Raw genomic sequence first — 15,008 nt, 5'->3', positions numbered from 1 at the left:
GACTGAGCGCCATGGCGTGTGTGTGTGTGTATGTGTTTGAGAGACAGAGAGGGAAAAAGAGGGTGGACTATTGCATTCAATGTTTCTATTAGTTATTATAATAGCTTAGTCGGAATGCTGCTTTATTATTTTATGACCCGGCTATATACCAGTTAATTTAAAAAGAGAAAAAAAACTGCAGTCAGCCCAGCAAATGCGAGCGGATATTAATCAGTGATGGTGACAGTGGTTCATGATGGCAGTGACAAACTTTGGTCGCTAAAAATAGGTACCACCTTGCCAGTCTGGCAGCGTATAGTTCATATGATGAATGCCATTTTACCACCACAATCCTGAAACTTTTTCTTTTTAAATTGTGATGCAGGCTTCACTATGTAGATTATTGGAAATCATCACAGGATTTAATAACACGCAGACCTGACTGAAGGCTGTACTTAAAATTCATGGGACTGCTCTGGCAGCGTCTGCAGAAACAGTCTGTTATTTTACAGAGTGACTCGACAAAAGAGGCATACATCCCAAATATTTATTTGATGTCTGGGAACTGTGTGAAAGAGAAGCAGACGCACGCTTTATTTGGTCAGACAGAGCTCCCGGCGAGCCAGAGCACTCACGCCTGCATAGTGCATGCACAACAGCTACAACCCAATAGCTTCCAGCTGCACGCATGCCGCAAAGACGAAGTAGAGGCAAACAAATCTGTTTGTTATCCCTGCCGTGTGGCGCTGGCTGGCATGCAACCACATCATGTTTTTTCACAAGGTGATTTATGTTCCTGACACATGCTACATGGTTTTATATTAACAACATGGTGACTATTAGTGACTATTAGAGGTTCGACTTATCCTAAGAAGCTTTTTCCAAAAGATGACACGAGCTTGTATGTTGATCGTGGTTAAAAAAAAAAAAATGTGCTGGCAGTCAGACATATCCAAGGGTCATTTTCAGGGTGTGTTTACCCAGTGTGTCCTCAGAGGGAAGTCACTGTGCAGCACAAAACAGATGATGGCGTCAGCAGGAATTGCAGTTCTTCATAGCTGTGCAGTTGTGTCTGCATGTCGCAGGTTGGTTTGTGTGTGTTTGGTTTCTGCATAGCCAGGTGGGGCTTCTAAATGTAGCTGTTTTAAAGCTGCGGAGCAGTGAATGACCCTTGAAATTGAAACTACAAAAGTTTAAATTGAAGAATATTAAGGTGGGCTCGCTGCTGAAACGTTGCAGTTGAAACTTTTGACATTCTTTAAATGCTGAAATAATTGAAAAAAGTTGAAAAGCAAGTCAAGTTCTTTACTTTCCATATAATGAGACGAATCAACGTCACAGCAAGTTAAGTGATTACTTTGTGCACTTCTACGATTCTGAAAACTACAACTCAAACACAGATTTACAGGTTCTGTCATCATAACTTGATTCCATCCATCCTATCCCAGCTGACATTGGGTGAGAGGTGGGGTACGCCCTGCATAGGTCACCGTTCAATCACAGAGCTGAAACACATGGACACAGTTAACCTAACCTGCAGGTCTTTGGACTGTCGGAAAACTTGACAGAAATCCATACAAGCACAGGGAGACCGTACAAGAGTCATTTTCAGGATTCAGTTTTGTCCATATCCATAAAATTCACCAACTCTTACTTCTAGGGTTGTGTCCGTTTAGTCAGCTAGATGATTAAACATCTCTACCCTTGCTTGTTGGTACCAGACTTACTTGTCGGTTAAGCATATTATGAAGATATCCAGAGGAAAATGGGCGGAGTCTGGATCAGCTTGTGAAACTAAACAGCAGCTCTTATCATCAACGTGCGTTGTCAGACTTAATGGATGGAACCGCAAGTACGCAACCAGTGCATGTCCACAGCTGTCTGTGGATGAACAATGCAGAAAGTATGTCCAAGCATCACTCAGACATGCGCTGGCTAGATGTCATTTTGCTAGGCTGAATGAGAGAAGGTGCACATGACATCCCCACAAGCCTGGATGTGTGTGTATGTGTGTTTATGTGTCTATTTATGTTTATGTTTGTGTGTATGTGTCAATTTGTGTGCACACCCATGCATTAGAGAGTTGCTGCGTGATTGTGTCTATTACATATATGAGCAAGGACATTAAATACTCTATAAATAAATGTTATTCGTTAACTTTTATTTATGATAATGGTCATGTACAAAGAGGGTTAGAGCAATTAAAATACAGCTGGTTATTGAAAAATGTGATTACAGATTTCAAATGGCTCTTATAATATGTGCAATATTTTTTTTGGTCAGTGTTTAACGTGATAGATTAAATTTGTGCCCAATTTTGACTGTTTTTTTTAATGTTTTCTTACTTTCAGACTTGTTGACTTGCCAAAGTTTAAACTTCCATTTAAACACCAGGGATATTAGTCATTTGGAAAATCCCTACTCTCTTCTAAAGTAATATTCCTTAAACACTGCTGTCCAAAAAGTTCTAGACTGTTGACCCCTGTTATTACAGACATGTCTGAACTCACTGCAGACCCTCGACTCACCTCTTCTGTGGCGCTCTGACGTGACGTTCTAGGTTATATGGGGAATGTCTTGAAGCAATACTTCACCAACAAAATGACCATTTGTATATAAATTACTGTTAGCATGTTACCTTGAATTTTTGAAGTAAACTGTTTATCTCATATGCTTCCACGGTGAACTAAAAATCCAACAATGACCCAATTTAATCAGCCTCCTTTCAAGACACATGGAGACAAACATAGAACATACTGTTGAGTAAGGATCTGGTCGAACTTCTTGGAAATTGAACAGAACCAGGAAGTTTTGGTTTTAATTGCGGCTCTCTGCACACAGAAATGTAAAAACCTCAGAGGGTCTGAAAAGTTAGAGTCTGGTTGCTGCACACCAGGTGGAGCTTCCAGATGTGGCCACTTAAACCAGTTTTACTAATGATCCCTTTCTTTGGAAACAGTTAGACTTTGGTGATTCATGAGAGAAGCTTGTGTTTTGTTTTGGATCGTATGTAATCTCACAGGCCTGAGGGAAGTAAATTTCTGGTTCGTCAATGTTTTTTTCTTCCATTTGTTGCCTGTTGAGATGATGTATATCCCTCTGCAAGATTAGCGTCTCGCTCTCGACGGGGCTGATTGATAGCTCCTCGGAGATGGAATGAGACTGGTTGCTGCAGTGAGATATATTCTGATATCCTATATTAGGCCCGTAAGCATTTAAACCGACTGTCTGTCAAATAAATTTTCCAACTCCAGCTGTGAAAATTGTGTATATACCTCGGACTCCTGATTTAAATAGCTCTGTGGAAGCTGGTTCTGCAGTAACAGCCTCAGGACTGATGGTGAGTGTCTTCTGTCAAGCTGGTGACTCTTTGCAAACAGCAGGCCCGCTCTTATCGTTCCACACTCCTCAGATTTCCACTCTAGTGCCAACAACAAACCCCCTGTCCCTCTTAAATGGCTTGTCCTGCGCTGTGTAGATTATCAGACCTAACGCTGATGGCTGTGAGACCTGTTTGTCTCTCTAAAACCCCTCAGACATGCAGCCGTAGCGATACCACACACACTCTGTTCTCGCTGCTCCCTTAGTTCAGCGTGTAGACTCTGTAGACCTTTGTCAGCAATTCAAACACCATACATCTTTTTCATTTTAAAGATAAAAACATTAAAACCGACATGCAGTGTTGTGGGGTTTTTTTTCCTTAGCTATTCAGGTTTGGGGTAAAACATTAGCATACTCTGTGCCCTTCCTCGCTCTAGGAAGTAGAGCAGCAGCCTCAGAGCATTCATCATTTACATGACGTGCCCTATATTCAGAGGACTGGAGGAGGCCGCCAGCGTCAGCGCTTCCAATAATCCCCGCTGCTTTTACCAAATGTTTCCTGTAAAATAGATGTTTTGTGATCTGACCCGGGATCAGTCACAGTAGACCTGTTTCATCTGTCAAAAAACGTGTGAATATTCCTTTCAAATATCGGGCTGAAATTGTAGCAGCAGATTTTCAAAATGCTCCAGATGAAGAATGTACCCATTTGTTTTTACACAGTTGTCAGCTAAATTTGCTTTAATGGGAACTGAACATTGAAACCTTTAGTTGAACAGAACATTGACAAATTACAATGGATACATTTTGACAAAAAATCTGAAACTCATTTGTCAAGCAAAGTGCAAAACGTTTCCTGCTCTTAACTAGGAGTCCCTGCTCTCTTATCGTTGTACATTTAATATCTTTGGATTCTTTTTCAGACAAATAAAACAATTTCTTCTTGAATTTGTAATTGTGTCAAATTTATTTTACTATTTTGTGACATATCATATATTAAACAACAATGATTTACAGAGGAGCAGGGCAAATACATCCAAAAATAGCTAAAAATGCCCATTACAAGTTTCTAGAAGTCTTCAAGTCTCTTTCTTTGTACGACCAGCAGTCTAAAACTCAAATAATTGCAATTTACTGTCACACTGTTCTGTGAAATGCAGCAGATCCTTACAGTTGAGAAGTTAAAACCAGAGTTTGGCATTGTTGCTTGACTTTCAATTTAAAGGGACAATAATATTTTTCCTCTTATCTGTAGTGCCATTTATCAGTCTAGATTGTTTTGGTGTGAGTTGCCAAGTGTTTCAGATATTGGCTGTAGAGATGTCTGCCTTCCAGTATAATGGAATTAGATGGCAGACGGCTTTTGGTGCTCAAAGAGCCAAGAATTAACATTTGAAAAACTCAGCAGGGATGTGTCTTCCCAGAAGTTACGATCTGGTCACTTAAGATAATCCACAGGCCTTGCTGTGAGCAGTTTCATGTAGGAACTATTTTCTTTCTACCAAACTACATCTGCTAACTGTGTCACAGCGCAGAAGGAAGCATTTACCCATGGACGAGTGGCTCATGCAGCACAAAATGTAAACATTAAAGGCATCCTCCTCAGCTGAGCTGTAGTGGTAGTGAGGTCAGTGATGTTAGGTGAGCTGGCACTAGATGTACACTTCCTTCTGTGCAGTGATACAGTTGGCAGGTGTAGTTCAGTAGAGTGAAAACAGTTCCTGCATTGAACTGCTCACACCTAGTTTCATTTCATTTGAGAGAAGGCAAATATGTATCTCTAACACTTGGCAACTCACACCAGAACAATCTGGACTGATAAATACCTCTACAGGTAAGAGGAATCTGTGTTCTTGATTCTGAGTGGAGACTGTCCCTTTAAGCAACCGATCAAACTTGTTCTCATTTGTATTTCTCTGTCTTCTAGCACTTAACTGATGAGTAGAAAATATGATCAACGACAATAAATAAATCAATAAATCTTCGATCAGTTCAGAGCCTTACGATGAGCTGTATCGCAGCCCGTCCTGTTTCCTGTATATCTGTACAGGCTGTTCTTGTCCCAGACTGTCTCCATCTCACTAGGACAGATGTTGGAGGTGAACAGCGTGTCTCTGTCCCGCAGCCTTCTGAGCTCAGTCCTGCGCAGTCAGCTCAGCTGGCCTCTGCCTGCTCTGCTGGCTGAGCTCAGGCTGCAGGGACGTGCTCGTCCCCCTGGAGAGGCTGCAGGCTCTGCTGATGCTAGAGGAAACACGGCTGCGGGATGTAAGACGCAGCTTGAGCCCAATTTGATGTCTTGTAACAAATACACCAGAGTTTGCAGCCTGAGACAGCATTTTTGTTGCTCTGCTTTTTCTTTCACAAGTTTTTGTTGTGGTTACCTCCCGAAGGACGGAGGGAGGTAGCCATCACACTAGACAGGTGAAACGTTTCTGTGGTTTCGAATTCTTTGACCTGGTGTTTATCATAACTTTGCACGCAGCTCAAATAAATCACCCCGCACTGGCTTATATTATGATGACTTGTGCACATATAAGAAATATTTTCAAAGGCTGTGTGCTTACACAATGTGTTGTATTCCCAGATGTCCTTGGTCTGCATTTTGATATCGCACTGAATGGCACTCTTTGTAAAAACAATGTGTCAGAGATGAGGACAAAACAAAGATGAAAATATTTAGAAATCTTGCACCTCAGAACACAGAGCTCATATCACAGCGAGTATTTCTCTGGTTGTGACATCCATAGTTGCCGTTTGCTTGTCGAGGTCTGCTGTTAGCTCATTCACTGTGTCAGTGTCTGCAGGCTGCGCTCGCTTTGGCGTTGACTGCTGTGTGAAAAGGTCCTTGCACTGCAACGACAGGACCACGCACAGGCTGGTGGCTTGTCATCATGTTTCATGCGGACAACCTGCTGATGAGATGGCCCGCACGTTGCACTGTTGGTTTTATTTGTGTATCTGCACTCCTCACCTCGGGTATCCCAATTAGAGAATGAAGCACTAGAATTCCACTTACTTTTGGTCTGCTGGATGATTATTTATCTCGGTTCTACCTGCGTTTGCCATGTTTACTTTCAGCTGAATCTAGTTATGACACAAGTACTACGATAGATATAGGTAGGTCAAAATAGCACAAGGGACACTGTGTGGCTGCGACATGTCACTCACTTTTAATTGTTACTAAATGAAGACAGACCTGCGTGAGTGTTATCATGGTCACCAAATACTCTTGCATCCTCCTCCTGCAGCTCCCGCTTCTCTGTTCTAAGCCCCGCCCTACCCTACAGATGACCATGGGTATACGCACACGTGTCATACAGTAACCTGTTTTTTTCCATACACTGATTTATTTCATCGTATAGAGTTGTGCACAGCTCTCCCTACCCTGCCTGGAGAGTGGGCAGCAGCTCAGGAGACCAACCTTCGATCTGTGGCTGTAGTGAGTGTGGTGGCAAAATTACAGTAAATGAACAGTTTAAGGAAAAGTCTTCACACGTCGTCTGTCTTTCTGAGTTTTATTAAGAATTCATGAATGGACTCACACACAGATACAACTGCATGAAGAGTCAGTCAGTGAGTGAGAGCCGATGTTCTCTCACCCTGCTATCTGTATAATTCCCATAACACAAAAGTCAAAATATATGGCGCTCAGGTGGTTTGACATCCCTAAGACACAACATCTCTTGAGCTAGCAAGAACACTTGTTGTGGGAACCTCCCTTTAACCCTATTCCCATCAGGCCTCTGTTGTATTTCTCACTGCTGTCACAGTAGGGGTAAACTGAGCAATATACATCATACATCATAGCAAGTACCCTTATATAAAAACATGCATTACACGCTAAAGACAACAATAAGGTCAAATACCATATTTTCCATCACATGAGTTGAATTCACCCAGCATAAACCTCCCAGTGCCGGCCAGCTGTAGCACCGGGTCTAACCTGTTGGTTGATCCAGCATGGAGTCAGAGTTACCCAGTCACCTAAAGATGGGGTTTGCTCTGGCGGGATTCAGGTTGCTGTGACCACTGACTGGGGCTCCGTCTTTGGAGATGCTACCCTCTCTCCTCCTGGCAAGGTGTTCTGTAGCAACGGGGAACAAAGTGGAGGACACACTGATCCGAGGCTATAGTTAGCTACATAAATATGATCTTGAAGTAGCTGCAGCTGTGAGCCTTTGGCTCTGGTTAGCAGAAGGCTGAACTATTAGCAGTATTTTCTCTCCATCTCTGAAATGCTTTGCTGATATTGACAAGTGTTTTGTTTTGTCTATTGTCAGACTCTCTTTTAGACTCTCTTTTTGTCCGTCTTCCTTTTTTGGGTCCCTTTGCAGTGTAGGTAGTTGTTGCCAATGCTGGAATAGCAACCTTCTCTGCAGGATTCTCCGCCATTGAATCAGGCGTTCACCATCTGAAGGCATGTGCACGTGGATTTGTACTTGTAGAACAGCCAATAGGAACACCCTCTCTTTTTGGTAAAATTACCTGTGGTTGGCCAAAGTCTCCTGTCATGGCCTGAAAACAGCCAAGAAGAGGTGGAGAAGTCTAGTCTTCTCTCAGACCACTAAATTACAACATGCTTAAAGTTTATTACAGGATTTTTGTCCAGTGCTAAAATAAAGCTGCCACCCAAGCTTTAATTGTAGTTTAGCTGCAAATGTATACTAGAATAAAGATCCACCATCACAAAATTCTTTCTGCTGTGCACCACAGCTGTTTTCAGGTGGTCTCAGCCCAGTTTTTATAACCACAACAGAGTTGGACAGATGCTTTCAGACCACAGCAAGCCAAGTGAGTCTGATAGAAGTGAACCAAACAGGTTAGGTGTGAAAGCATCATTAATGTGCTCAGTCTGATTTCTTAAGAACACACTTGTCTGTTGCTTCCCCCGTAATATCCAAGCCAGTAGCCTTGAATATTGAACCCCTGTGATTCTGTCCCTGAGTGTAGGCGTCAGCTGGGCGTGGATGACATATTTCAGACCCGGTCCATTTTAAATCACAACAAGCCCATAAAGCTCCCTGCTTGACTGTAACGGCTGCAGTGTGTTCACTGCTTTGTTATTGGCTGGCGTCCTATTTACCCACCCTGTCTGCTACCTGACAGAATTACACCCTCAGCTCGACGAAGGTTATGCCAGATTGTCCTTGTGAAATTCACTGGCAGACAGTACATTGAGTTATCGCGGTCTCTGCTGGGGTTTGCGCTCCCTGTCTAATGATAAACAGATGAAAGAGGTCCCACTTTAATTATAAGTCTAAGTCGAACATCGACTCTGCGTTCTGCACGTCCGACAGTAAGGAAGGCTGCAAGTGTATTTTGTTATGTTCTGCATGTTTATTGTTTTCCTACCATCAGTGCAATGAAATCTCTGGAAGCCAGTTCTGTCTCTGTGTGCGAGAGGAAGTTCTCCATCCTGTAGGCTTTTTATAATTCATGCTGTGACACTGCATGTTGTTTTGTTCCCCTCTTCATCGGGGCTGGCAGTTTGAAGCCAATAATGCTCTTTCAATCCCGAACGAGCCGCTGAACATAATCAAGCTCGCAGCTGCAGGGAAAGTTTGAGGGATTTTTAAGCCTCGTGCATACTTTTGAAGAACCGTGCGCTGATAGTCTATTATTTCATTCATTTATTTATTTACTCGTAAATATCCACCGGAGCTGCTAACCTGACAGGAGAGGGAGAGGAAGGAGGGAATGACAGCAGGATGAAATGAATTTTAGATTTATAATCCCCCAGCCGTGACCCCCATTTCCCGCAACTTGATGTCCTGGGGAAATGTCATGTCAGGCTTGTGTTGGCCAGATGTAATGGACAGGACACGCCTACACACACACAGCATGAAAACACACTCTAAGTGCACACACAAACTTCCCCGCCAGAGTCTTTGTTTGTTGCAGTTTTGTCACATAATAATGGTTTGCTCGCCGTTATGCACACTTTTCCTCGACGTACTAGTGAATCAGGTTCAGATCTAATTCCTTGCCCATGTGTAACGGACACTACAGCTGTGGCTTCTTCCTCAGTGTCTGCTATAAATGTCGTCACAGAAAATCTCCATCTGTAGGATACTCAAAGGACGGTTTTTGCTTCCAGGATGATTAAAGAGGATTATGTAATTGCACGTTATGGAGGAGGTTTAGGGCCTTGACATGTATGAAGATGATTTCACCAAGGTTGATTTTTGCTGTCTCTAAAATGCAGCTTTGCCCGCTGCTTAAATTCAGCTTAAGTACACATTCTCCGGTGCATTTAATTTTAGCGACAAGTTCTATTCAGAGTGGATATATCCAGTTTGTTACACACCGTAATGCAGAGGATGATGCAAAAACTCCCAGACAATGTGAACCTAAAATTTAGTTTATTGAAAAGAAACATTCTGCAGATGATTCTGGGGGGTTTTCAGGAATGTATGGGTTCATGTCGGTGCATCTCTCTGTCAGCGTGACGGCTGCCGCAGTTAAAGTTGCCCCTCTCTGACCAGTCAGTCAGACAATGTGCAGCAGGAGAGTGGAGGAGCATGTTTTCTCTGCCAGTCTGTCAGCGTTGGTCTATCTCAGTGTGTGGGAGTGGCCTTTGACCTGCTGCAGACAAGCGTGTAGCGATGAGGCGGAGAGCCCGCTGAGCCTGCCGCACTCCTATCATTAGCATGGAGAGTCACGCTCCCCCTCTGCACCAGCCATTGTTTTCCATTGTTTCTGTCCTTGAGAGGAAACATGCTTCATCTTCAACAGCCCACATTTGCTCTTTTTTAAAATTTTACAACTAATGATCGAGGTCAGTGATTTTGTAATGCATCACCAGTTGACGCGTGGCTTATTTCTTTCTCTCTCTGCTAGTACCTTAACCTTATTCTCCTTGTAGACTAGATGGTAATATTATTATGTATTTTGTTTCCTGTCAGTAGAGATCTACTCTGGCATTTATTTCAGCCCGGTAGCTGAGTGATGGCTGTTTTATTAGCCCTGCTAAGCTGACAGTTCCATTTGGTGGATTTTTGCCGCAGTTGGTGTTCAGGGGAGGTGACACTGTGTGACACACAGGTTACATGAGCAGAGACACTGGCAGCAGGGGTGGCTCAACGGGGTTGGAATAAATGAGGCCTGTCCCAGGCTTTTTCCTTTGTTTCAGTTTCCCCCTCATTCAGAGCAAAGGCAATGATGCCATTTTTACTGCCACATATATTTTGTCATTTTATGAACCGGGCTTTTATCCAAAGCACAGTTTCTGCTTAATTTGTGTTGTGTATAATTATTTGTATTTTATGACCATTTTACATGACATTTACATTTTTGGAAACTGACAAAGGTACAGTTTGAATGTAATGGCAGAATGACAGAAACCATCTTTGGGGAAAAAATTTGACGAGTACTTGTAATGTACTGTAACATTTTAGTTTGGCCCATATCCCATCTGCTAACATATGGAGGGAGCAGGCTCTATGACCTATACTACAGCCAGCCACCAGGGGGCGATCAAGATGATTTGACTCCACTTAGGGGGCGCTGTCATGTCTGTCACCTTTATATATAATCAATGGTCCCAGCCACTGGCTGCTAACTGCTAACAGCTAACTAGCTCTCCTCCCTCTGATATGAACACAGATTTGATGTTTACGTTTTATCATCATCAGGAGAAAAAAATAGGGTGCATCCCGTCGTTTGTGAGTTTACTGTATCCTTTTGGCCTTGAAGGTCTCATAGAGAAGATCTTTTTTCATTCCAAACACGTTTTCTATTGTGCGCAGGACGACAAGACCGCTTCAGTCTCAATCCCTGCTTTTAGCCTGTGCAAAATTTATGTGACACAACAAAAAAACATCAGTCACATCCATCAGTGAATGTCGTCTTATTTATCTTATTTGCAGATAGGCTGATGGCAATCAACAAGGCGAAGCTAATACCGATAAGTCAATGCAACCCTACTTTTGTTTCCCTGTTTGTTTGTTTTGTTTGTTTGTTTTATAAAATTTAGTCTGTCAACCCTCAACATTTATTAATGAGCAGAAATAAGAGCCTCTAGATATATACCACAATACTGTTTTACCAGAAAAAAGACTTTTAGGTTTGTATTGTTGTATTTCGGCTCATTAAATGCTGCGGTGGTTCGGGCTCGCTTCACATCAGCTTGACACAGGTCAGGTCTGATTTCCAAGGTCAGCTCCATGGTGTAATCTATCCTTGTGTCCTCTTTGTTGAGAAATGCCTTTTGTATATTAAAGTTCATTGTAGTAGGAGAAGTTAGTACCTTACGTGTTTGAATTTCAAACTTTTATTCCTCATCACACATCAGTAAAGTACTGATAAACAAAGTGCAGCACTTTGAGTCTTGTACTTGTACATTAGTATAAACATGTCTCTACTCGGGGGGAATCTGCTGAACCACTTCTGTCCTAAAACCTGAATCTGAGTGCGCCGGTGTTGTTGGCACATGGGATGCGCCTAAAAACGCTGCACCATTCGTGACAGCAGCCGTCCCAGCCAGCTCCCACAGAGCCTCTTTCCTGCCTTGGGGAGACTTGGAGGTGGCTGAGTGGTGCAGGTTCTGCCAGCGTGTGCCTGACTAGAGATGAGACCCAGTTTTCTCTGACACAGCCCAACATCTCCAGAGATTTCATTTCATCTCTTTCATATCTCGCTCTCTCCATCTGCCTTGCTTGTTTTGTAGCTGAGCCTTAAATCTTTGCTGCCTCGCACCGGAGCAAAGAGAGCTGTTACACAAATAATACAGTTTAAATAGACAGAATAGAATTACAAAAATATCTGTCTGCCAAATATATTAGAACTATTCTAATGTAGCACACTGGATTTGCAGAAATTGATTGAGCGAAGAAGAAGTGGAGCATTTTATATTCCGCCGAATGCATTGCTTAATTGAATGTGTCCGTCTGCTCAGTTGCACTGAGGTCTAATCACCAGTTACTGACCTGTTGTTTGTTGTGTTTCAGAGGGAGATGAAGGAGCAGCTGGCCACCCTGCAGGACAGTGAGAAGGGACACACTGAGGCCCTGCAGCTCCTGCAAAGACAACTTACTGAGACCAAGGTACTGAAACATTTCTCATCATTAAAAAACAAACAGTACTCATATAGAGCTGCACCTGCAGCAATCATTCAGCTGCATACAGCTGCATCTAAAAATCACTTTAGTATCTATGTAGATTATAGAAATGCCAAAAATAGTGAACAGTTGCCTTAGAAATTTCTCTGTGCCTAATGTGATGTTACGCTTTATCCCACCAACAATGAAAAAGTATTAAGTTTACAGTGCTAGAATGATCAATTAATTGTTTCAGCACTAATTATTACTCAGGTCCAGAGTGTAAATAATTTCATTGTTTTATCAATTGAACAGATTGACATAACTGTCAGCAACTTTTAATTCTTGATTAACTGTATTTTTTTAAAGCAGAAACACCAAATAGTTCCAGCAAGTGTGATCGTGTTCTGCTTTTTTGTCTTTGTTTTTCCAATAGTATTTTAACATTAAACAAAGACATACACATATGTACATCCACCAAACACGCAAAAAAAAGTACTTTTTCGTCTCATTTGAGGGTAAACTGAATAATTTTGGTAGGACTGCAACTAACAATTATTTTAATTATTGATTAATCTGCTGATTATTTTCTCAATTAATCATTTAGTCCTTAAAATAAATAATGCCCAAAGTGACATCTTCAGCTGCCTTGTTTTATCTGATAAATAGTAATCCTTTCACTATTGCAGAATATATAAAATGTCTGTAAATATTCACATTTAAGAAGCCAGAACTGCTAAAATGTTTTTATTTTTACATTGAAAAGGGTTAATCAGTTACAATAATCCTTCTTTTGATACAGTAATTATTTAATCAACTAATTGTTTTCATCTCTAATCTGTGGGTGTTGGACTGGTTGCTTGGACAAAACAAACAATTTTAGGATGACATCTTATTTATTATTTTCCAACATTTAGAGCAGTTAATCAAGAAACAAGAAAATAATTTGTATAAATCCCATTTTGATTTAATAAGTAATTAATTATAATTGTAGGTCAGTCGTAACAGATCGTGTGGATATTTACAGAAACAAAACATCCTGTTTGCATCTTAAGCATCTAAGTGGAGACAGTGATTCTCACATTGTGAAACAAGGTCCTATAAAAAGTGTCTGAACAAGCAGAAAACACAGGACAGGTCTGTTTAACATGTGAAGTCTGTCAGTCACTGATTATCATTCTTTTCTCCTCAGACACATAAAAATGGTTTATTGAGCAGCTGTTTGATCTCGACACCTTGTTTTAATCGGTGAACCATGAGCATCCACTCAATATTTCAGTCCTCCTAACCTCCACGCGCATACACACACACACACACACACACACACACATACATACACACACACGAATGCACGTCTCTTCGCTCTCCTGGAGTGACATTGAAGCTATTGACTGGGGAAGCATCTCTGGCAGAGACGATGTCGCAATCGTCCGCCTTATTTGTCATTTAGGGAGCGTATCCCTCTTTCTCCTGTTTTTGTACCTGCTGTCTGATGTCACAGCGCCACTTGTCCTTCTTTCTGCCAGGCAGGAGCCAGGCCCTGTCCATTTGAATCCGTCCGTCGACTCACTCCGACTGCTAGATGTAGGCCTTTCAGCCGCCCCCGCTCCTCATTGGAAATAAGCTGATCTCATTAGATTTACATCCATTTGCACAGAGTGCTCTGCCTGGAAGAGAGCCACGCTGTGACTACATTGATCTCTGATGCATTTAGGTAGCTGACAATGAAACGTCCCCCTGCGTTTCTTCATGTTGCTAAATTTGAGGTTGACTGAAGTTATTTTGCTAACAGAGTAATCCACCAGTGTAGCATTGCATTCCTACAACATTGTCAGACTCACAGTCGATCAAAATAAATGTCGCAGAGCCAGCGAGATATGAAATATCTGTTCCATACATCTGTCTTCTCTGCAAAAACCTGGCACCTACATTACCCACAATGCAACTCCACTGCCAGCACTTTGGACAGAGATTCTGGTGTGTTATGCCAGCAGCGACAAAAGCTAAGCTCACACTACACGACTTTCACAGTTGTCAGATTGCTGTACAAGCTGTCTTGTAATCAGAGTCTTGAAGTCGTTTTCACACTCGTAATTAATAAGTGGTTCACACTAGGGATGTTCCTCGTGACTAATTTCCCTATCGACTGAACAAAAATTTTAATAAAGATTAGTCGACTAGTCTAAAAAAAGGTCTCGGCACATTGTATTCAGGCTCAACATATTGTGTTAATTTCCTGAAACCTTCAACAAAGTTAAGTGGAAACATATCTTGTGCAGTCATTGTCGTAATGAGCTACCCTGGAAATCCAGACCCAAATCTAGAAAGATTTAGGGTCTGGCTATGAGTAATGCAAATGGCCCAACTCGAGGGGCGGCACCAAGCATGCATTTGAAAATATCACTGCACGCAATTGGATAACACTACGACCAATCAGAACAATACACGGGGTGACATATCCAGAGCACTACCAGTGGAGCTAACTGGTAGATTAGTCCTTCTTGCAAAGGAAAGATTCGAGCGCTGTCTTCTGTTTCTCTTTTAGAGAAAAAGCCAAGTCTAACTCGTTCATTGTAGCGGCCAAAGCCGTTTCAAACAACTGGTGTTCATCCGTGGTCATCTTGCAATGTTTACTGACTGATTCCGGACTTCATTGTCGCAGCGCTGTCA

General features: G+C 42.0%; 1 protein-coding gene across 1 annotated transcript in view; it reads left to right on the top strand.

Moving 5' to 3' along the window:
• The window catches only part of trim62.1 (tripartite motif containing 62, tandem duplicate 1), a 45,559-nt gene that overhangs the window by 16,596 nt on the left and 13,955 nt on the right, over window positions 1–15,008 (top strand). Inside the window, exon 3 of the mRNA XM_033627553.2 lies at window positions 12,249–12,344. Coding sequence (XP_033483444.1) covers window positions 12,249–12,344 — 96 coding nt within the window. The remainder of the gene's footprint in view (window positions 1–12,248; window positions 12,345–15,008) is intronic.

The sequence above is a fragment of the Epinephelus lanceolatus genome, chromosome 1 (genome assembly GCF_041903045.1).
Source record: "Epinephelus lanceolatus isolate andai-2023 chromosome 1, ASM4190304v1, whole genome shotgun sequence".
In the NCBI taxonomy this organism is placed as follows: domain Eukaryota; kingdom Metazoa; phylum Chordata; class Actinopteri; order Perciformes; family Serranidae; genus Epinephelus; species Epinephelus lanceolatus.
The sequence above is the reverse complement of the archived record's forward strand: the minus strand, read 5'-3'. Positions and strand labels throughout refer to the sequence as shown.